The 23725-nt window shown below is 45.7% G+C and overlaps 1 protein-coding gene across 1 annotated transcript; it reads right to left on the bottom strand.

Moving 5' to 3' along the window:
• Window positions 1–7001: 7001 nt before the first annotated feature.
• Window positions 7002–14400, bottom strand: A4GNT (alpha-1,4-N-acetylglucosaminyltransferase). The gene is made up of 3 exons (XM_066351119.1): window positions 14313–14400; window positions 13034–13468; window positions 7002–8520 (listed from the first exon to the last, which is right to left on the bottom strand). The coding sequence occupies exons 2-3, from the start codon at window positions 13442–13444 to the stop codon at window positions 7906–7908; spliced, it is 1026 nt and encodes a 341-aa protein (XP_066207216.1). The 5' UTR covers window positions 13445–13468; window positions 14313–14400; the 3' UTR covers window positions 7002–7905.
• Window positions 14401–23725: the final 9325 nt, after the last annotated feature.

Below are 23725 nucleotides of genomic sequence, written 5' to 3' on the forward strand. Positions count from 1 at the left end.
CCACGGCAGTGAGCAAAGGACTGAGATCAACCTGGAAAATGAGAAGGGTGCGTGGGCTGCATGGACCATACACCTGGCCAGCAAGAGCCTGACGGGGTGCAGGAGGGATGTGGACAGCAGCTGGAGTGGGCATGGCGGGCACTGACGTGGCCAGGGCCATGGAAAGCAAGGTGCGGGCTTTACGGTCACTCGGCTGTGGATGCAGAGCCTCAGCCCTGGCCAAGTCCCTGCCCGTCTCTGAGCCTCCTGGGGGGCTGGGAGTCACGGGCTCACCTCTCAGGTCTGTGGTTAGCAATGGGGCAGGTGACACACATCCTAGTGAATGTCCCAAGCCCACCGCCAGAGGTCTTTGCTGGCTCCTTCTGCAACCCTCCATCAACCTCAGGATAAAGCCCAACAACTTGCCATGGGTAGCGCCACCTACTGTTCACCACACCCTCTTCTCCTTCTGTCATTACAAGCTCAGAGTGGACAGGTGCAAGTGACATTTTCCAGTTTCCCTGGCTGCAAGGTGTGATCATCTGGCTGCGTTCTCTCTAGCGAGGTGTAAGTGACATGAGTTCACCACTGCTGGGGTGGGGAAGGAAGCCGTGCTGAGAGAGTGGCCGTGTCTCAGCGCTCAGACTGTTTCCAATCCATGATGGCCTTTTCTGAAAACTAATGGTTTAGTGGAAAGAGCTCTATTTTATTCAGAGACTCAGATTCTACCCTCCACTGTCTTGGCAGACATAGGAATTATTTTCTCTTTTTGAAAAGTAATTCGACAAGAGCAACAGGAATTTTAACTCATATTTCAATACTAAGAATTAGAATCTATCCTACTGATAAGCTCATACAAATGTGCAAAGGTACTTGTGCATACATTGTCTTTGTAGCCTTACTGGTGGTGGTGCACTGGATAAAGTGTCCACCTGGAACGCTGAGATTGCTGGTTTCAAACTCCAAGGTCCCCAGCTTGAGTGTGGGATCAACATGATCCTAAGGTTACTGGCTTGAGCCCAAAGTCTCTGGTTTGAACTAGGGGTCACTGGCTTGGCTTGAGCCCCCAAGTCAAGGTATGTATGATAAGCAATCAATAAAAACAACTAAAAGTGAAGAAACTATGAGTTGTTGCTTCTCACTCTCTCTCCTCCCCCCTCTCTTCCTATCTCTCAATGAATAAAAATCAATGAATAAATTTTTTTTTTATTCATTGTAGTGTTTCTTGTAGTAGCGAAGATAAAAAACAAGAAAGCAAAGGACAAAGTACAATAAGAAACACAGATGGCCCTGGCCAGTTGGCTCAGTGGTAGAGCGTCGGCCTGGCGTGCAGAAGTCCCGGGTTCGATTCCCGGCCAGGGCACACAGGAGAAGCGCCCATCTGCTTCTCCACCCCTCCCCCTCTCCTTCCTCTCTGTCTCTCTCTTCCCCTCCCGCAGCCGAGGCTCCATTGGAGCAAAGATGGCCCGGGCGCTGGGGATGGCACCTTGGCCTCTGCCCCAGGCACTAGAGTGGCTCTGATCGCGATAGAGTGGCCCCCCGGAGAGGCAGAGCATCGCCCCCTGGTGAGCATTCTGGGTGGATCCCAGTCGGGCGCATGCGGGAGTCTGTCTGACTGTCTATCCCCGTTTCCAGCTTCAGAAAAATACAAAAAAAAAAAAAAAAAAGTCAAAAACACAGATGGCATCTCCATACACTGACATACTCTGTAGCTTTTGATAAAAATTAGGCAGCTTTAAATGTACTGATAGGAAATAACAGAAGTATGTATATGCATGTGTGCATATATGTGTGTATATATGTATATATACATATATACACTTCTATATTTGTTTAAATAATATATTAATGAAATCACATTAAATAATTTGCAATAATAAGAGCATATGTACATCTCACATATATATATCCATATATCTGAATATGTAGAGGTATATTTGAATAGATATAGATATCATATGAAAATAGTTGTCTATGGGGGAAGAGGTAAATGGAAGTGTGAAATGGGGATAAATAAATAAATAGATGAATGGTCCATGGGTAGGAAATGGACAGATACCTACATAGATGGATGGACCTCACACAGACCAATGATGATTTTATATATATACATATATATATATATTCAAAATCTTAGGATATTTGCCTCAAAATTTTATATTCTTAGGGTGTTAGAGAAATGAGGCAATGGACCTCATTTAATTAGGATAAAGTATAAGAACGGATTTAGGAGTCCTTAATTTGAACTCCTCAGAGTCAAAGCCTATGCAGACTTGGTAAAATGATTGATTTGTTGCCCATTTGTATCCATAGTTTAATCCCCTGACCAGCAATGAAAGCTAAGAGTACAAGAGCCCTTGTGGGTGGGCTTACAACCATCAGTGAGAAACCCCAATGTCCACACTGACTGTCAAGATGTGACCAGTGTTCTAGCTTCCCTTCCAAGCAGCCCCAACACCCTCACGTTGTCACTCTGAGCATACTCTCTAATCACTGATGGTGGCAGCCCCACTCCAGTTATACAGGATTCTGAGTTAGGAGTCCTAGTTCATGAGGTTTTCCAAAGCCCCAAAAGTATCACTCCTGTCTTCCACTAAAATCTCAAGAATCAAGTGCTCAGTAGTTCGGAGGCTCTGACATCAAAAGGTGACCACAACTGTGGGAATTTGAGGTTTATGATGATGACAGCAGCTGTCATTTATGAAGTGTCTATGTGCCAGGCACTGTGCCAGCCTTTACAAGTAACAGTTCTAGCCATCACATAGACCTGTATGTAGCTGGGATTTCCCTCGACTGAAAATGTAAACACCAAGGCTCAAAAAGCTAAGGGACTTGCTCCAAATCACTCAGCTACCAAGTAAGGAAGCCAACATTCAAATCAAGTCGTCTGACTCTAAGCTTTTGAATTAGGTCAAACTGCCTCCCAAGGATGATGGTGATGAAAGGTAAGTTATTCCCATTATGGAAATTACAGTACCTGAGATTTCTTGACCAAAGTGCAAAGACTGAAAGAGTGTACAGCCAATCACAGCACGGTCAGTGCTGGAGACCTTAAATTCTCCCTGGATCTCCCCAGACTCAACTCCAAGACAGCTTGAGTCTGGAAGACAAAACCAGATGAGAATGCTTCAGGTTACTGGAAACCACCTTTCCTGCAGGAGAGGGGCGGTAACACCATGTTTTCTCCAGGCTGGATTATAGCAGACTGCTTCTCCCACATTTGGGGACAGGAACACAGGCAGAGTGACTCGCTGTCTTTAGAAAATATGAAGCTATGTTAACCACCTCTAAATGTTTTGATAGGGTCCCAAGAAAACATCTTAATCCTGGACCAACATCATGAATTTGTGGGTCCCAAAAGAATGGCATTTATACTAGCATTTCAAACTCACCTCCGTTTCAAGAGATCATTTCTGCCTAAGGCATTCCCACAGCCAAGAAAGGAAGCCCTTGCTTTGCACATTCCTAGTGACGGGGTTCTCACCACCTCACAGGACAGCCAGCCCCTGTGAAACACTTCCTGGAGGCTTTATGGTTCTTCTGAAACCTACCCACCTATACTGTCAAAGGCAACTGCAATATTGACCAAACAGCTGATTTTTAAATGAAAATCAGGTTGACTTTTTAGAACCAATTCTAAATACTCGACTGTCACTGCTACCTTCCTGTCTTCTGCTTCCTGAAGAATGCAGCCAAATGGGTAGTTACAGAATAGACACAGTATGAAGATTACAGCCTGGGGAACATAGTCAATAACTCCTGATAAAGTGCATGGGGCCAGGCTGGTACTTGAAGCACTGGGGCTGTATTCCCTGAAGGAAATGATTTTCTAACCACTTTGCTGTACATCTGACACCAATACAGAATAATATTAAATGTAAACTGTAATTGAAAAACAACAATACTAGAAAACAAAAAATGAATGTGGCTAAGTGCGCACACAAAGGGGGCTGCTGGGCAATCCTTTACCAGCCTGCCCTGGCTCCCAGCTGACTGCGGCTCTGCCTGTCCTGGGGCTCAGGTGCGCCATCAGGGCTGATTGTAGCGCTTCCTAGGTTTGCAGATGGGCCGTGCACACCCCATACTAACTAAGGGAGCACGAGAGACACCAACAGAGATGAGAGCGACTCAGGAGTTCTCCTAGAGCCCTGCTGTCAGACCTTACACTTCTCTGATTCTGCTCTCTCCTAAACAAAGGACGTTCGTTGCCTTTCCACTTTCATGCCTTCTGTGGGGGCTGCCCGCATCACAGAGCCTGCAGCTGGCACCAGCGAGATCTGCTCCAGCAGACACACAGCGAGCTCTGCCTTACAGCTGGCCTCCGTTCCCAGCAACTTGAAGGTAGATTATTAAAAGACAGTGACCACAGTTTGGTCAAAGGCTCTTCCACATTTCAACCACAAAAATGTTTTAAAATAAATATTGGAAGTACAAATTTGACTAACAACTCTCTGGAGTATTTCAGTGAAAGAGACTATACACTGACATAAGCTATCTTTCCAGGTGTAGACGTGTTAAAACCAACACTGGTTTTCACATCTAGAAGAAAAGCAGTTTAGACTACGGTACTGGTGTTTCCGTTCCCATGGAGAAGTCACTGCTGCTTGGTAGACTTTCTCCATCTTCAGTGTCTGGGCCACCAGACCCCACAATATCTTCCCTAGAGGAAAGACGCCTAGTGACAGCTGGCACTGTGGGTGGTTCACCCTGCTGATCAGACGGGGCCCTCACTTCATGGGCCTCCGCGGAGGTTCAGGGCAGCCCACCCACTTGTCCCCTTTCTGCTCCTGTCAGTGTCAGCTGAGCAACAAGCCTTTCGACCAAATTCCAGCTCTGTGGCAGAACCCAGTCGTGTTGCACAAGAGAATTCAGTTTTCTGTTCCCGCCCAGAAGCATATAGCTTTATAGGACCATTTTACCAAGTGGATGATGTCCAAAAATATTTCCCCATGAGGGCGATGTCTGCAGAGCCTTCGTGTTCACAGACACAGACAAAAGGCCACTCATCAGCCACTTGCCTGAAAGACCAGCCTCCTCTAGATGGATTGTTCTCACTGGCCAGTCCTCAGCCCAGGGGGAGGGGTTAGGGACTGTGTGACCAAGACCACCCACCCTGTCTGCAGATGGGGGTGTGAAAGGCCACAGTGAGAGCACCTCACACTCCCCAGGCCTCCCTTCCGAGTCCAGTTAGAAATCAGACTCCAGGAGACAATGCAGGAGCAGGCAGCCCTGGGCCCTAAGGAGTGCTGGGTGAATGGGGCCCTGCCCAGGCCCCCAGAGCTGTCCCCGGCCAGGCCTCTGGACCCTTGTCCTGAAGTAAGCACGTCTCCCCTGAACTCTGTCTGCAGCCCCCTCAGAGTGGAAACACCGTTGCTGCCTCCCTCTTCAGCTGCAGCCCCGAGTGCAGGGGGAGGAACTAGAGGATTAACGTGTTTGTTTTTAGTTTATCTCATTACTAAATATCCCCTTGACCTACAGAAGTCAAGGCAGTAAGCTCCCAAAGTCACTACTTTTATCAAAAATCCAAGGCTCCTCCCCCAGGAAGCCTAGCCTTGGGGGTGCCGTCCTTCCTGCTCCCGCTCGGGTGCCTCAGTCCAGAGCAGACCTAAGGAGGTGAGGGTAAGGGCCCAGCCGGGCCCAGCCCAGGCTCAGTTCCCCAGCTCTGGGGTGGGGCCCTGGGGCTGTCCAGAGGGACTAATGTTTACCTCCTGCTGCCCATGTCACAGGTCACTGTGACTGCAAGGACACTCCCTACCTGTGCTGGTCCCCGGCCTAATTCCTGGCAATTTCCCAGGAGGCCTGGCTCACCTAGGTGTCCCCAGAACCAGATGTGCAGAGTTCCAAGAGGTACCTGCTCCACTTCTCAGCCTGGCCCCGTGTCCAGTTTCGCTCAACAGCCACCAAACGCCACCAACAACCATCAACAGCCCCAGGCAGTTCCCAGAATCCTCCGGGACAGTGGAACCAGGATTCTTTCCCAGTCTCAGAACCCTGGCGCTCTTGGGGGCAGGAACAGAGCCACATGGACACCTCAGTGATACCAACCTGCCAGTCTCGGGACAAAGAACCACTGCGAGCCAGCATCTAGCAGCCTAGGGTCTCCAGGGGTTCCTGCTTCCAGATAGAAGTGCCACCCAACTCCAGAGGGGTGGAGTCTTCCCAAGTCCCCTGGGACCAGATGTTTGTAGATATTATGGAGAGGAAAAGCAGGAATGTCACTTTAATCCTATTGGAAAATCCAGGTTCCATATGAGTGGCATCCAGGCCTTGATGAGAGGCTACTGCCCTGAGCCCAGGGAGTCTGGAAGTGTTCTTGTACACCCACTGACCTCACCACACACACACACACACACACACACACACACACACACACTAATTAGGGGCAGCTGCAGCCATCCGGTAAGAGAGCTCAGCCCACCCACCATAAACTGAAGGGACGTTCCCATGCTGGTCCTTTGGGTTAGTCCAGGCTGGGTCAGATGTCACCTACTCCAACACCACCACCCCTCAGCCTGCCGGCTTGTAGTGTGCGTCTAGCTGTGAAACCCAGGACCAACGAACTCTGTCCTGACCCAGTCCCTGGTTCCTTCACACCGGCAGCCCTGGCTCTTCTGAGACTCAGACTTCTGGGAAAGTTTTAAGGCCTTTGTCACATCCCAGCCCTCCTCTCCCAAGATCTGCATCTTGGGGCAGCCAAAGCCAAAGCCCGAGGGAACAGGCGCTGGCAGGGCTGTGGAGAAGTGGGAAGCCCACGCGTTGCTGGTGGGAGTGTAAAGTGCTACAGCTGCCATGGAAAAGAGAATGGCGACTCCTCAAAGATTAAACACGGAATTTCCACCTGGTCCAGCGCCTCCATGTCTGGTGTCTGCTCAAATGAGGGGAGTGAGGGGACTCAAACTGTACATTACAACATTAGTAAAGTGGCCAAAAGGTGGAAGCAACCCAACTGTCCATCGACATGTGAATGTATAAAAAATGTGGCAAATACACACATACAATGGAATATTATTTAGCCTGAAAAAAGAATGTATTTCTGAAACACGTCAAAACAGAACATAGAAAACATTATGTTAAGTGAAATAAGCCAGGCACAAAAGGACAAGTATTACATGATTCCACTTATACAACGTACCCAGAATAATCAAATTCATAAAGATATTCTAGAAAATACACTAGTGGTGACCAGGGCTGAGAGAGGGATGGGCAGGGATTGGGGAGTTAGTGTTTCATGGACACAGAATTTCACTTTGGGATGATGAGAGAGTTCTATTAATAGATGTGAACAGTGGTGTTGGTTATATAACGATGTGAATGTACTTAATGCCACCTCACAGCTCTCTTCCCATGTGTCCCAGACGTGTGCTGAAAGTAGCTCTCAGGGGACCTGTGTGTTTGTCATTTCCACCAGGCTCTATTTCCCCGGGTGCTCATGGGCGCCCCCTTTGGCAGGGCTGCTGTGGGAAAATGAACCTGACAAGCAGCCCAGTAACCTTGTCGGTAAGGCCGAAAGCTGGACTCCATCCTCAGCTGACCAAGGCCTGCCGTGCATGACGCCCTCCCAGCCTTCCCTACTCGGCCACAGTTCAACGTTCGGTAAGCCAGGAGTTGTTGAGCACCTGCCGTGTGCCAGGCTCTGTTCCAGTGCCGAGGACACCAAGAGTGGGTGGAGGACTAGATCACTTAGCACGGGGACGCTGTCACTCCTGCGGTGCCACCTGTGCCACAACACACACAAGACTTGGTGCCACCAGTGTCAGTCCCTGACAGAAACAGGCCAACGGTCTGGGACATTTCTATTACGGACAGAGGAAGGTAACTCTGACGTGCGGGTAAACACCACAGCTGGGGAGAGTGGAGACCAGGGGAAAGCTGGCGCTCCAGGACGTGGTCAGTGCTATGTGGAGCAGCAGCGCTCCAGCATTGGCTCTATTTGTCACCTGGACCCATCTCCCCGGACACCGAGCCCTCTGGGCCTTGAATCAGGTCCCTGTAAGTCCTGGGACAGTGCTTACGGTAGAGATTTTCCACCAGCGTGTTGCTGCCTCTAATCACGACCCTCCCTTCCTGGTTCATGTAGTTCCACAGATGTAGGGCATAGGAGTCATTGAAGCTCGGGTCTGTGTCACAGACTTCATAGTAGCGTCTCCACTCTGGATAGGAGATGGGGTAAAATCTTTGGGGATGCAGGAAGGACAAGTCCAAACACTTCAGGTCGCTCACCTCTTGGAAGTCTTCAAGCTTGCACCACACTTTCAACATTCGTGTCATCAAATTGGGACCCTGGTTGCCCCAAATGTGTGAATTATAGTGTTCAACAAAGTTTTCCATGCACTCCCACAGGAAGGAGTGTCGGGGGAGGAATCCAAACACCCCGTTACTAGAGTACTGAGAAGCTTGTGCAGCCAAAAAGTTCTCCTCAGGGATGGGCCTAACGGAGATGACATCGGTGTCCATGTAGATGCCCCCATACTTCCAGATGATGGCCAGGCGGGACGCATCCGAGCTGACGTGGAGCCAGTTCCTCTCTGCACTGGCATTGATCTGCAGGGGCAGGTGCCAATCAGCCCCCAGCAGCAGGGAGAGGGGGAGGGGTGTCCCTGCAGGAGGCCCGGCCCAGGGCTGCTCAGGAGGGGCAGCAAGCCAGCTTCCCCTAAATCTACTTGCCAAACCCCCATTTACACATTTACCAATCTTACCTCCACCCCAAGTAGTTGCCTTTAGGTACAATTTTTTTTTCCTTTTTTTTTTTTAAATTTCTGAAGCTGGAAACGGGGAGAGACAGTCAGACAGACTCCCGCATGCGCCCGACCGGGATCCACCCGGCACGCCCACCAGAAGCAACGCTCTGCCCACCAGGGGGCGATGCTCTGCCCCTCCGGGGCGTCGCTCTGCGGAGACCAGAGCCACTCTAGCGCCTGGGGCAGAGGCCAAGGAGCCATCCCCAAGCGCCCGGGCCATCCTTGCTCCAATGGAGCCCTGGCTGCGGGAGGGGAAGAGAGAGACAGAGAGGAAGGAGGGGGGGGGGTGGAGAAGCAGATGGGCGCTTCTCGATGGGAATCGAACCCGGGTCCCCCGCACGCCAGGCCAACGCTCTACCGCTGAGCCAACCGGCCAGGGCCGCCTTTAGGTACAATTTTACAGCAATCAGTGTCCATGGGAAAAGTTTAGTGGCTTTTAGAAATTTCATAAAGTTGTTTTTTAAAAAATTAAAGCAGTGGGAAGGTAAAGTAGAAACCCTGAAGGGATTTTACAATGAACTCTGAGTCATTTTTAGCAGGTTGTTCAGTAACTATAAACATGAATCCATGAAGAAAGAATTTTTGTGTGTGTGTGTGTGTATTTTTCTGAAGCTGGAAACGGGGAGGCAGTCAGACAGACTCCCGCATGCGCCCCACCGGGATCCACCCGGCACGCCCACCAGGGGGCGATACTCTGCTCATCTGGGGCATCGCTCTGCAGCAACCAGAGCTATTGTAGTGCCTGAGGCAGAAGCCACAGAGCCATCCTCAGCGCCCCGGCAAACCTCGCTCCAATGGAGCCTTGGCTGCGGGAGGGGAAGAGAGACAGGGAGGAAGGAGAGGAGGAGGGGTGGAGAAGCAGATGGGTGCCTCTCCTGTGTGCCCTGTCCGGGAATTGAACCTGGGACTCCCACACACCAGGCCGACACTCTACCACTGAGCCAACCGGCCAGGGCCAAAGAAAGAATTTTTTAAGTGACAAAAACTAATAAAGAAAAGTTAAAGTAGTGCTTGTCCAAGTGGTGGCGCAGTGGATAGAGCGTCGGATGGGACCTGGAGGACCCATGTTCAAAACCCCAAGGTCACCAGCTTGAGCGCAGGCTCATCTGATTTGAGCAAGGCTCACCAGCTTGAGCCCAAGGTCACCAGCTTGAGCAAGGGGTCATTCGGTTTGCTGCAGCCCCCCCCCCCCCCCCCCGTCAAGGCACATATGAGAAAGCAATCAATGAGAAACTAATGTGCCACAATGAAGAATTGATGCTTTTCATCTCTCTCCCTTCCTGTCTGTCTGTCCCTATCTGTCCCTCCCTCTGACTCTCTCTGTATCTGTCACCAATAAAATAAAATAAAAAGTTTAAAAAGAACTATTAAAAAATGTTAAAGTAGACAGCTGTAGAAAAAAATTAATATTTATATTATTTGAGAAAATGAAAACACAATCTTAATATGCATGCATGCATGTATGCCTTTGTTTACTAATTAATTCCTTTAATTATATTCATAGAGGGGTCCTGGCCAGGTGGCTCAGGTGATTAGAGCATCATCTTGACATGCCAAGGTTGTGGGTTCATCCCCAGTCAGGGCACATTCAAGAATCAACCGATGACAGCATGAATGAGTGGATAAACAAATCTCTCTCTCTCTCTGTTTCTCTCTCTCTCTCTCCCTCCCTCTCTCTAAAAATCAATTTCAAAAATTAAAGCCCTGGCTGAATAGTTTGGTTGGTTGGAGTGTTGTCCAATTAAATGCACAGCAGTTGCATGTTCGATCCCTGGTGATGGTACATAACAGTAACAGATTAATGTTTATGTTTCTCTCTCTCTAAAAATCAATACAGCCTGACCAGGTGGTGGCACAGTGGATAGAGTGTCAGACTGGGATGCAGAGGACCCAGGTTCAAGACCCCTAGGTTGCCAGCTTGAGCACAAGCTCATCTGGTTTGAACAAAGCTCATCAGCTTGGACCCAAGGTCGCTGGCTTGGTCTTCTGTAGCTCTGCGGTCAAGGCACATATAAGAAAGCAATCAGTGAACAACTAAGGTGTCGCAACGAAAAACTAATGATTGCTGCTTCTCATCTCTCTCCGTTCCTGTCTGTCTGTCCCTATCGATCTCTGTCTCAGATTCTGTAAATAAATAAATAAATAAATGAATAAATAAAAATCAATACATAATTTAAAAAAATCTAAACACATTTAAATATTTATTGATGGCCTACTTACTATGTGCCAAGCTCTGTGACAGATGTTAGACATAAGACAGTGAGCAAAGACAAAAATCTCTACTGGGAGGAGATGGACAATAAATAAATAAACGTGGTATGTTGAGTGTCCATAAGAACTGTGAAGGAAAAAAGCTGGGTGAGGAGGTATGAAGGGGCAGAGGGAGTACAATTGTATCTTGGGTTCCAGCAGAAACTGGAATGAAGTTGGTAAGTGAACGATGCCAGTTTCTCTGAGAAGGTTCTAGGTAGAGGCCACAGCTAGTGCAAAAGGTCCAAGGCAGGAGCAGGAGGAAGGCAGTGTGGCCAACCAGAGCAGTGAAGGGAGAGGGGTAGGAGATGAGATCATAGAGTGTGGGCAGAGAAGGAGGGTGGACTACGTGGACTGGGCATGTAGATTGAAATTATTTGGAAGGTTCTGACCTATGGTTGCACAGTGGATAGAGCACCTGGTCTTGTACAGTGCTGGAGCGCCCTCTAGTGGCGAGCATGAGAGCTGCAGGGAAACCAGCAGGCATGTGTCCTTCAAGGCGCCCTGCTCCACTACCAGCACCTGACAGTAGTGTGCCCTGCTGCTGCCCAGTACCACACTAGTTGCCACCTATTTGATAGGAACCTTCTGCTGGAAAATACATGTGGAATATCAGTCTAGTGAGTTGCTCCACCTCCTCCTCGCTAGTCCTAATTTGAGGTTTCTGGGTCTTCAGAAGAAGAGATGGGAAGCTGGGATCTAAGGACACATGGGGCAAGAGTGAAACTGAGCAATTCCCCCCCTTCCACACACACACACTCACACTCACACACACACACTCACACTCACACTCAGGCTGGTTTCTTACTCTAGAGATCTTCTAGACTAAGACAACGAGGGTAACAAGGGGCTATAAGTTTCTTAAACATTACCTGATTGTGGGTCCTCATTAAAGAAACATTTAATTGAGAGATGATTTCCTTAGTATGCTATGTTCCTATGATGAAGATTACAAAATGCCTGACAGTTCCAGGAGCTTCTTGATCACATCTTCATATAACCTAATTTCATCAAGCAGCACTCTACCTGATCCTTTTTAAAATTTCTATTTCTGTATTTCTCAAGTTAAATATTTCCTAGTTTCCCCTTCAGGGCAAAACAGTTTAATATGGATGGGTTCAAAACTTTCAGTGAAAATAAGCAGTATATACACCTAGACAAGATATAGAAACCCATTGAGTTAAGAATAGTCTCGCCCTGGAAGGGTGGCTCAGTGAACAAAACTGAGCTGGCATGCCAGAGGTCACAGGTTTGATCCCCTTCAGGGCACGTATAAGAAGCAATTAATGAGCGTACAACAAAATAGAACAACTGAGTGAAACAATGAGTTGATGTTTCTTTCTCTTTCTCTCTGTCTGTCTGTCTTTCCTCCATTCCTGTTTCACTCTCTTTCTTCCAAAGAAATGGGAAAAAAGTAACCTAGATACAGAAAACTGGAAGCAAATGACAGCAGGCTAAAGACAAATCTAACTTAATTCTCGCCCGATTGCTTAAATCAGGGCTCAAGCCCTGGCCGGTTGGCTCCGCGGTAGAGCGTCGGCCTGGCGTGCGGGGGTCCTGGGTTCGATTCCTGGCCATTGCACATAGGAGAAGTGCCCATTTGCTTCTCCACCCCCCCACCCCTTCCTTCCTCTCTGTCTTCCCCTCCCGCAGCCAAGGTTCCATTGGAGCAAAGATGGCCCGGGCGCTGGGGATGGCTCCTTGGCCTCTGCCCCAGGCGCTAGAGTGGCTCTGGTCGTGGCAGAGCGACGCCCCGGAGGGGCAGAGCATCGCCCCCTGGTGGGCAGAGTGTCGCCCCCTGGTGGGCGTTCCGGGTGGATCCCGGTCGGGCGCATGCGGGAGTCTGTCTGACTGTCTCTCCCCGTTTCCAGCTTCAGAAAAAAAAAAAAAAATCAGGGCTCAACACTATAAAAAGAAGGCCAGGCAAGAGTGAAAGGATCTGGGTTCTAGTCCCATGTCTGACACTGAGTCCTTAACCTCAGTTTACCCATCTATAAAATGAGTAGGTTGGACTCTTTCTGTGGTCCCTCCCAACATGGGCATTCTAAGACTCTCTGAACACTTACTTGAGTATACCATGAAAACAATGGTGTGTCTTCAAACAGCCTCTTCATATCCAAAGGGAAGAGGAAAACGTTGTCTATTGCTGAGAGGAGGGAAAAGGCTGGGTAGGTGGAGTTCGAGGGCAGCTGCGTGGAATTGCTGAGACCCTTCATGAAGAACACCACCGGCTGCTTTGCATAAACCTTGGCAGCTGACTCCACCGCGCAGGAGACCAGCGGGGTTGGCTCCATTCTCTCCGAGGTCTCTAGGAACACAATGCTGCGTCCCTGGCCCAGGAGGGCTTCAGGGTCCTGCTGAGACTTGTGGGGAGGCAGGCAGGAGAAGAGGCAGCTGGACTTCCAGGTGAGCTGGTAGAAGAAGCCACAGGAAAGCAGCAGGAGGAGCGACAGGAAGAGCTGGAGCTCCTTCAGCATGTCCACTTCTGTCCTGGCCTGCTCCTTTAAGTCAAAACAATTAAAGATTGCACCCACAAAATCGGATAAAGATAGCACACAAGAATATTACCTCTAAGCTTAGATTTTTAAAATCCCAAATAGAATATGATCAAATCAAGTCCTGAAATATTAAAATGCAGTAACTAGGGTTTAAGGAAGAATTTAAGGGTGACCCAGAATAAGAAATGATCAATTCATTAACAGGAAAACTAATAATCGCAAGCATTATCTTATAGATTAAAGAAGAAAAGCTGTATGATCATTTTGGTGAATAGATGCCAAAAACAGGATACAGTTTGATACCCATTCATAATTTTTAAAAAAGCACAAGGAGACTTTCTTAAGCTGACGATGTCTACTAGACCATACAGCAATCATCATTCTTAATATGAAGCATTTAAAACATCCCCATCAAGACCAGAAATATGATATGGATAAGTCTGTCATCACTGTTACCATTCAACATTATTGTGCTAAGTCCAACCAAGGCAATGAAACAAGAGGAAAGAATGTCCACTATGAACAAACACTAGGAAGGAACAGGCATAATTATCACTAGTTACCCACCTAAAAATCCAAGATAACTTACTAAGAAACTAATATAACTAAAAAGAAAACCAACAAATCAAACTGGCCAGAGTCAAGTAACTTGGCTGAGATCACACAGTTGGCGGAGCCATGACTCTAACTTGGGTACCTGTCACCTGTAGTACCTCCATCTCCATAAACATTAGCTCTAACCTTAGCTAACTTCAGGAGAGCAGAGATCTCACTCTTTTAGTGGTCTATTTTTTAGCATTCCATATGCATCTTTTAGAAAATACAAAATCATTGAATCAGAGCTTACCTTCTAGCCTGAAACTTGCAGTTAGCCAGTATCTGAGGTCTTAGCAATTAGCACAAGCTTTTCCTGCTATACTTGGTGATAAATCACCACCCAATCTCCCAGTTTAATAACTGGGGGAAGTAAATCATTGGCGGAAGATTAACACTAAACACAGGAAGTTCTCAGAAAGCTCCGCCCTTTGCTAAGTTCCCCCCAATACAGAGATTTGCGGACAACAGGGGTTCACACAATTTTTTGGTGACCCACAATCTAATCCTATTTGTGGATCTATCAGGAGGGTGATAGGGTGATGATTTCACCTGGAGAAAACTGTGTGTAACCCTGGAGCCAAAGATAGTGCGCCTGAGCCATTCAGGTGTTTTGTTTGTTTGTTTTTTCATTTTTAGAGAGGCGAGAGACAGAGAGGGAGAGAGAGACAGAGAGTGAGAAGGGGGGGAGGAGCTGGAAGCATCAACTCCCATATGTGCCTTGACCAGGCAAGCCCAGGGTTTCGAACCGGCGACTTCAGCATTTCCAGGTCGACGCTTTATCCACTGCGCCACCACAGGTCAGGCTGAGCCATTCAGTTTTAATCAAACTCGTGGGCAGAGACTCGGGAAAGTTTCATCACCAGACAACCCTGTAATTCACTCCAAACTTTGCAAACACAAGGTTTTAGTAAAAGAAAAGAAATCACCCCAAATAAGCAATAAACAATCCCAATATTTCAAGGTTCTGATGATTTGGAACAAGGATTGGTTCTTGAACACTGGGTTCAAGAAGTGTCCTATGCCCCAGAGGTCCCCCTTGTGAGGTATAGCTTTCTTCAAGTCTCACGAGGTCAGGTTCATTGCCCCTCTCTGATGTTCAATTCTCACACCTCCAAAGATAGTGTCCTTCTTCTGAGGTGTGTTCCCCAATGCTCCTGACACAAGTGTGTAGTAATCTTCTTTGAAGCCATCCTTACTCACGGAGCCACCTGTCTTCAGTTCAGAGCTTTCTGAATCTCAAACACAAAAAGTAGGACCTGTTTGATCAAGAACCAAGGAGAAGGTATGATGGAAAGACCACTGAGCTTGGAGTCATGCCTGCACCCGCCACAAGCCTGGGGACTGGGCACCAGGGCAAGTCCCCAAACTGCTCAGAGCCACAGCTCCCTTGTGCAGAGTGGGCAATAACGAGCCTCAGGCTCACAGTGAGGTGGACGGGCTCTGTAGACCAAAGCAGCAACTCTCACTTTTCACCAGGGAAAAGAGAATAGAACACTATCGCTATTGATGGTATTTGGACTCCCTGATGACAGACATTAAGTTGTTGTTGTTTTCAGATGATTGAAATGTAAAGAAGGAAATCCTCAGCCCTGCCTGAGCGTTGATGAGATGTGCACAGAAGCCAGCAGTCAGTCACTTGTACCTGGGCCTTTTTAGGATCACAGCCTGATGCCTTTCCCGTGTCTCTCTGAAGAGGCCTCCTGTCATCTGAGCCACTCTGCCAGGCACTACCCAGGGCCCCCAGTTCCATCGCTGCAGCCTTCCCTCTGGTGTGGCCAGAACTGTCTCCTCTTCCTTCTGCACTCCTTTCTGCCTCATGCGGCCTGATCATACTCACCTTCTGCCTGTGCGGGCAGGTGCCCCAGCAGCCGCTCCTCACCTGGATTCCACAGATCCTTAGAGGCTCCAAGGATGGGCGTTGGGAAACCCTGGGGCCACAGCTTGCATTAGTCCCTTTACCCTGGGGGCCGTGTATGCACAGTTCCTACGTATTACCTGCCCGAAGGAACGTCCCTGCTCTTTGACCCTCCGTGACAGTAACTCTACTCAATTCCTCCAAATGTCTACACTGCACAATGGGAGGCTTCCTCCAACCAGCCAAGCAACCCCTAGACTCAGTGTCTGAGAAGAGATGTGCAAAGAGCTATTTATCTTCGAGCAGTGGGTGGGTCTGAACACGTGAGTGAAAGCCACACATGTATCTTTTTTTTTTTTTTTTTTTGTATTTTTCTGAAGCTGGAAACGGGGAGAGACAGTCAGACAGACTCCCGCACGCGCCCGACCGGGATCCACCCGGCACGCCCACCAGGGGCGATGCTCTGCCCACCAGGGGGCGATGCTCTGCCCCTCCGGGGCGTCGCTCCACCGCGACCAGAGCCACTCTAGCGCCTGGGGCAGAGGCCAAGGAGCCATCCCCAGCGCCCGGGCCATCCTTGCTCCAATGGAGCCTTGGCTGCGGGAGGGGAAGAGAGAGACAGAGAGGAAGGAGGGGGGGGGGGTGGAGAAGCAAATGGGTGCTTCTCCTATGTGCCCTGGCCGGGAATCGAACCCGGGTCCCCCCCGCACGCCAGGCCGACGCTCTACCGCTGAGCCAACCGGCCAGGGCCCACACATGTATCTTGATACTGTCTACTTTCCTAGAAGTTGGTGCCTCCTGGAGAGGGTTCCTGCTTCCTCCATTACAATGTAAGCCACACTCGGTCCATACAGTGGACTATAGAGCATGGGTAATTGTTACTGACTGATGAGACCTTAGGAAATGTGGACTGATGTAGCTTCAAATATACGAACAGGATGGTGGGAATAAACCCCTGGATCCAGTGTTGTTTTCGTTTTACATTCAGTATTGTTCCAGTATCCCTGTTATGTTGCAGTTCTGTTTTGGATGTTTGGTGCTTGTTTGAAGAAAAGGCAGCACAGGGAGGAAGACCACGGGCTGGGGCAGAGGCTTCCCCAGCTCTCGCCCCACGGAGACCCTCTGATCACCTCAGCCAGAATAACTCCATTGTTGGGCCACACTTCCTCCGCTGTGAAGGACTCACTGTGTCAAGAACAAAAGCTAAAGGAATTTCTAACAATGTTTGTTGAGCTAAATTACGATTAAGAGGTGAAAAGCACACCTCTTAATTCTGTAGCTTCTTTGAACTCCGATTTATTGCAAGAAGGAAATGTTCAAGCCAACAATACTTGTCCTATTTACTTTGGAGCCCTTGGAACCACAGTTCCGGCTTTTCACATATCTGTTAAGTAAGCGGGACTGATAATTGTGTTAAAGCATTCAGTTATTAACAGCGCAAAACCAATACACAGTGATATCTTATCCGCATTGCCTGTTCCTCTTGGCACGGCTCTGGAGCTGGAGCGATGACATGAGACCTGGGTTTACATCAATGAACAGAGTCAGTTCTCTGCAGACTAAGACACAATCCATGGCCTAGCCCTTGGGAACTTACGTGGGAAAACTGAAGGACACTGGCTAGTGACATTACCAACATTAAATCCTGAAAAGAAGTAATTTTTATACTGAAAATCAGTGAGTTTATGCCAGCATAAAATCCCTTTGTCCTGTGACTCTCTTAAACTACTCTGCATTTCTAAGAAAATGGTTCTAGCCTTGAATTTCTGGCAGTAATGCTTTTTGCTGTCCACCAGCCTTAGCAGCCAAACACGCTCCTGTTTACAGAACCTGGCAGAGCTATCAAGAACGTGATTCTGGGTTTGTTCTGGAAATTATTGTGCTCACACATGTCATCCCCCCACACACACCTTTTACATTTACTTGCAGATAAAAGGAGGGATGGGGATAAGGGAAGGGAGATAAGGGAAAATAATTGCTCCCAGTGAGGCAGTTGTGTCCTGGACACCACCCCCTCAGGCTGAAGAGCAGGGTCTGCAAGAAGCCTACAGAACACAGAGGCTCCAGTCTGAGAGGGGAGGGCTGTGCTAAGGAGCTTTGCCTTCAAGTTCTGTAGTCAGTGCTTGGTTTCTTCCTTTTTATAGGGAGTTGGAAACATCTTAGAGCCTCCTGTGCCAGGTGAACACATGGCAGGGGAACTTTATACAGGCTGAGTGGCCATGAGAACGAGCTCTACTCGATATGGCTGAAAAACTGTAACGGACTGAATGCTGGCCTGTTTGTTTTGCAGTTACTAGAGCTGCTCACCAAATACAGTGGTCCCTTGTCTATCATGGGGGTTAGGTTCCAGAACCCCCCACAATAGGTGGAAATCCGCAAAGTGGCAACTTTGTATTATATATATATATATGGCTTTATAAACCCTCCCTGTAGTGGCATGGCCTTGGATGGGAACACAGCCAACAAGAAAAGAATGTTTTGCCAAGAAAATTGTTTTGTGACTTGAAGGCGAGTCACTGAAACAAGTCTATGTGACTGAAGGCAGTTGCTGGGCTTTTTCTCAGTAAAACATTCTCATAAGATTTCTGTACTTTCCAAGGTTATCCCTTGAGATAAAGAGAGGAATGTTGTGGAAACCATAGAAGCAATAGCTATTAATGCCTTTTGATATTATGTTGTTATTAAGCTATCATGCAGGTGTACTCCACTTATCTTTAGGTAAAAGTTACGCTTAATGTTATGCCAATTTCTCAGTAAACAAGCTTTTTGAAGTCTTGTGAATAAAAATAGGACACAGCGCGAACTCGGGGCCATTTGCCTGAGCGAGCGGTGGTCCTTTGCTAGTCCTTGATGATTTCATCTGCTGATCTCTCTCTCTGCGCCCCCTACTCACAACAACATTTGGCGCCCAACGTGGGGCCTTAAGAAGAGATTGGGAACAGACGGAACCCCGAAAGGGTAAATTGGACATGCTGTGTACGTGAAACTTTCAGGTAACTAGCAAAGTCATGGGAAATTCCCATTCATTATTGGACAATTATGTACAAGTTTTAAAATCCCTCTCAAAAGAATCAGAGATTCAGATAAAAGACAAGGTTTTGTTACGTCTTTTAAGTGCTATTCAGAAACACTGTTATTGGTATACTCCTGAGCATCGTAATCAATTGAATTTGAATGTTTGGCAACAAGTAGGAAAATCTTTACGCTGTGTTCATCAGCACAGAGATCCGCTTGATGCTGAAATGCGGGCTGCTTATAATCTTATTGCTACAGCCCTTGGCCCTTTGCAATCAGATGGAGATTCTGTTAAAGACTTGAGTGAGGTTATTTTTAATGAGCCTGAAGAATTTGATTCAACACAGAATAAACAGAATAATGACTTGGACAATACTGTCTCTGCTTCTGAAGTTACTAATAATGTTAATGAAATCCAGCCGTCCACAGGCTTTCATCCCTCTTTCTTAAAAAATGAGGGAACCCCTATGGATGATGTTGCCTGTCTAAAACATTTATTAAGTAAACTACAATTTACACTAGAACAACAGGAGAATGGAAATCAGTATACTACTTATCCTGTTCAAAAGCAAGATATATGTGAGCCTACGGCTCCTCCAATTCAAGGTCAAAAATTAATTAGTACTGGCAGGGGAAGGATTTTTCAATTCCCTGAAATCTCTGAAATGCAACAGGTGCTTATGCATCATGATGATTTAGAATCTAATTCTAGTAATTTTTCTGCATCTATTTTTCCAATTATTCGACAGCCTTTTCCTCTTAATGCTCCAGATCCTGGGGAAGGGCATAATATCCAATTTGACCAATTTGAATTTACTTTCTTAAATCTAGTCAAACAATCTGTTGCTACGTATGGACCTCAGTCCTCATATGTTCAAGGTCTTATCTCTTCCTATTGTAATAATCATTTGGATTGGAATTTACTTGCTAGTATGATTTTGAAACCAGGACAATATTTACAATTCAAATCTTGGTGAAGAGAGGAGGCTTTTCGAATATCTCTCATGAACGCCAGAAATAATCCCCCCATAATCCCCCCGGGAGCTACTTTTGAAATGCTCATCGGTGATGGCGCTTATGCAGCTGTGGGACAACAAACTAATTATACTGATGCTGTTATAGCTCAGATTAGATCACTTATCTTAAAGCCTGGATACAAACCACTGGAAATAGAGACAAGGGAAAAAAGCTTGCAGCTTTACATCCATTAATACAAACTCAATTAGAATTAGGACATATAGAAAAATCATGAAGTCCTTAAAATTCTCTAGTCTCTGTAATAATAAAATAAATACTAATTTTCTTTGGTGTTTTAGCTACAATCCTCTGAGCTATCATTTTGTTTCTTTCTTATTCTTTGCCTGGAAACTAAGGCAGGGGACATGTATTGAATCTGATTATAGAAAATATCCCAGCAGCTGCCAAGAGAATTTTCTTGGGGAAATTTTGTTTAGTCTTATCCATCGTCAGTCCCTCTGTCAGAAAATGCCCTGATTAAAATCAGGCAGGCATCTTTCTAGTCTGACTGTGCTCTGAAATCCCGGGTTTCTCTTTAGTTTGTCTGGTCTGGTTTGTCTAATTCTAATTTGTTTAGGTTTTGTTTGATGTTGTCTAAAATGTAATTTTTAAGGCCAGAATTGTGTTTACATACAAAGATTAAAAATGCCGGCTTTTATATTGAAAAAGTAGTTTCATCCATATATTTTTTGCTTTAAAATGAGAAATTATAAAGAGCGCTCATTTAAATTTAAATTAAATAGAATATGGATCCTTAAGACTTGCTAATTTGGTTAATACATATATTCAAAGTTTGAAATCAAATAAGAATTCAAATATTAGAATTAATTAAAGTTATATGTTATACTTGTGTTTCTGTATTAAAAATTGTCTTGTTTATGTGTAAAATATACTCAAATTTGTAAAACTAAGGAATTAAGTAAAATTAAGTCATTTTAAAAATTTATCTCAAGCTGCTTCAGACAGTTGGCTGCTTGTAAGGCCACATCCTGAAAAAGGAGGCACTGAGGAAAGCGGGAATTTAGTTCCTCTGATGCCCTATAATAGACTTAACAATACAAAAGACTTTTAAATATAGAAGCTAATGCATCTCTTATTACTAAGCAACATTAGTTTTCTTTTTAACCCACTTAGGCAGTAGTCACTAAGCTGCATGGCTTAGGAAAAGTCCCTAGCAAAGCTCTTCTAAGATTTCTTTTACAATAGGAAAATAACAAGGGTCATTTGGCCTCTGATAAAGAAAAACATTTATCTTATAAATAATTAAAAGAGCAACTTTTTTTTTTCATTTTTCTGAAGCTGGAAACAGGGAGAGACAGTCAGACAGACTCCCGCATGCGCCTGACCGGGATCCACCCGGCATGCCCACCAGGGGCGACGCTCTGCCCACCAGGGGGCGATGCTCTGCCCATCCTGGGCGTCGCCATGTTGCAACCAGAGCCACTCTAGCGCCTGGGGCAGAGGCCACAGAGCCATCCCCAGCGCCCGGGCCATCTTTGCTCCAATGGAGCCTTGGCTGCGGGAGGGGAAGAGAGAGACAGAGAGGGAAAGCACGGTGGAGGGGTGGAGAAGCAAATGGGCGCTTCTGCTGTGTGCCCTGGCCGGAATCAAACCCGGGTCCTCTGCACACTAGGCCGACACTCTACCACTGAGCCAACCGGCCAGGGCCAAAAGAGCAACTTTTTAAGTTACAGTCTAGGCCTGACCTGTGGTGATGCAGTGGATAAAGTGTCGACCTGGGAACACTGAGGTCACTGGTTCAAAACCCTGCACTTGTGTGGTCAAGGCACATATGGGAGTTGATGCTTCCTGCTCCTCCCCCCTTCTCTCTTTCTCTCTCTCTCTCTCTCCTCTCTAAAATGAATAAATAATAAATAATAAAATAAAATAAATTACAGTCTAAACTTTCTGACAAGAAGTTTTTTATACTCACTATGATCAAATTTCTGTCAAAGCTCTTAAAAAGTTAAAAACGGCTTGCTCCCAGTATAGGACTAACTGTCCTTATACACAGGAACTGCTATCCTCCTTCATGGACTCTGAATGTTTTATTTCAAAAAATTTAGAGCCTGACCTGTGGTGGCGCAGTGGATAAAGCATCGACCTAGAAATGCTGAGGTCGCCGGTTTGAAGCCCTGGGCTTGCCTGGTCAAGGCACATATGGGAGTTGATGCTTCCAGCTCCTCCCCCCCCTTCTCTCTCTCTGTCTCTCCCTCTCCTCTCAAAAATGAATAAATAAATAAAAATAAAATAAAAATAAAAATGTTAAAAAAACAGATGATTGGTTTTTAAAAAAAAATTTAGAAATGTTAGCTTGGACTGTTCTTTCAAAAGTGAAAAAGTTACAATTTATAACTTAGGAAAATCAAGCTTGTATTCAAGCTAATCAAAATGCTAATGCTAATCCTCTTATTAATATTACACAAGATGAACTTTTTAAATGGACAGTTGCTAATTTACAACAGCAATGTAGACAAAATGTAGGGGTGAGGATTTGCTCTTATTTCCACAAATACGGGACTAGTAGATACCTTCCAGAAAATTGAAGCCTCGGCATAAGTTGGAAATAAAAAAAAAGGGAAATTTGACAATTAAATAAACTTACCCAGGAGGCAAAAAATGTTTTAATTAAGACTAAGACTTCAAAAAACATCATTGACTCTGTTTCTAGCAAAGCTAGCTGTTGTGTCTATAACAATAAGCATAACTAACTATTCTTACTAAGTTTATATTACTTAAATAAGCAATGTTGAATAGTCAGACACTGTATCAACATTATGTAAATCAACCTTTAGAAAAAATTTGTTAAAAATATCCTCAATCTTTAATAATCCATTATATAAATGACATATTAATAGCTTATAAAAATAATGCTGAACTTTCAGTCATCCTTAAAAATACTTCTGAAACCTTAAATCAGTGTAGTTTGATTGTAGTTAAAGACAAAATTCAAACATCCTGTCCTATTAACATTGTTACTAATTCACAATATGTAGAACATACAATTAAACTTATAGAAACTATTTATATTTCAAATAATAGTTCTAAATTGCACAAATTGCTTCAAGAATTACAACTTTTATTGTAGGAATGAAATTTGCCTATCTATATAACTCACATTTGTTCTCATACAGCTTTACCAGGACCTATGTCTACTACAGATAATGAAGTTAATCAATTACTCATTAGATCAATAAAAATAGCTACTAAGTTTTATAAAAAGACTCATACAAATAAAAAAGATTTAATGCAAAAATTTTAAATAACCTAGTGAGAAGCTCGGAATATTGTTAGAAACTGTCCTCAGTATAGTATTATAAATGCTCCTCCATTACCGAGAGGAATGAATCCTAGAGGGCAACATAGTAATAATCTGTAGCAAATAAATATTGCTCATATTTCTTCTTTTAAAAAACTATCTTATGTACGGTTTTATTAATATTTATTCTTCCTTTCAATAGGCCACACCTTTGCCTAGAGAAAAGGCTAATTGTGTCATTCAACATCTTATTGAAGCTTTTAATGTTATAGGCATTCCTAAAGCAATTAAAACTGACAATAGTCCTGCCTATACATCTACTAAATTTCAACAATTCTTAGCATTTTAGAATATTAAACATACTACTAGAATTCCATATAACCCAAAAGAACAAGCAATTATTGAACACAGTAATTGCACTCTGAAAAAATATGTTACTTAAACAAAAGGGGGGAGAAGAAAGGAGATTATTCCCTAGAATTATGTTACACAAAGCTTTATTTACTTTAAATTTCTT

Source organism: Saccopteryx leptura, chromosome 10 (genome assembly GCF_036850995.1).
Source record: "Saccopteryx leptura isolate mSacLep1 chromosome 10, mSacLep1_pri_phased_curated, whole genome shotgun sequence".
Taxonomy (NCBI): domain Eukaryota; kingdom Metazoa; phylum Chordata; class Mammalia; order Chiroptera; family Emballonuridae; genus Saccopteryx; species Saccopteryx leptura.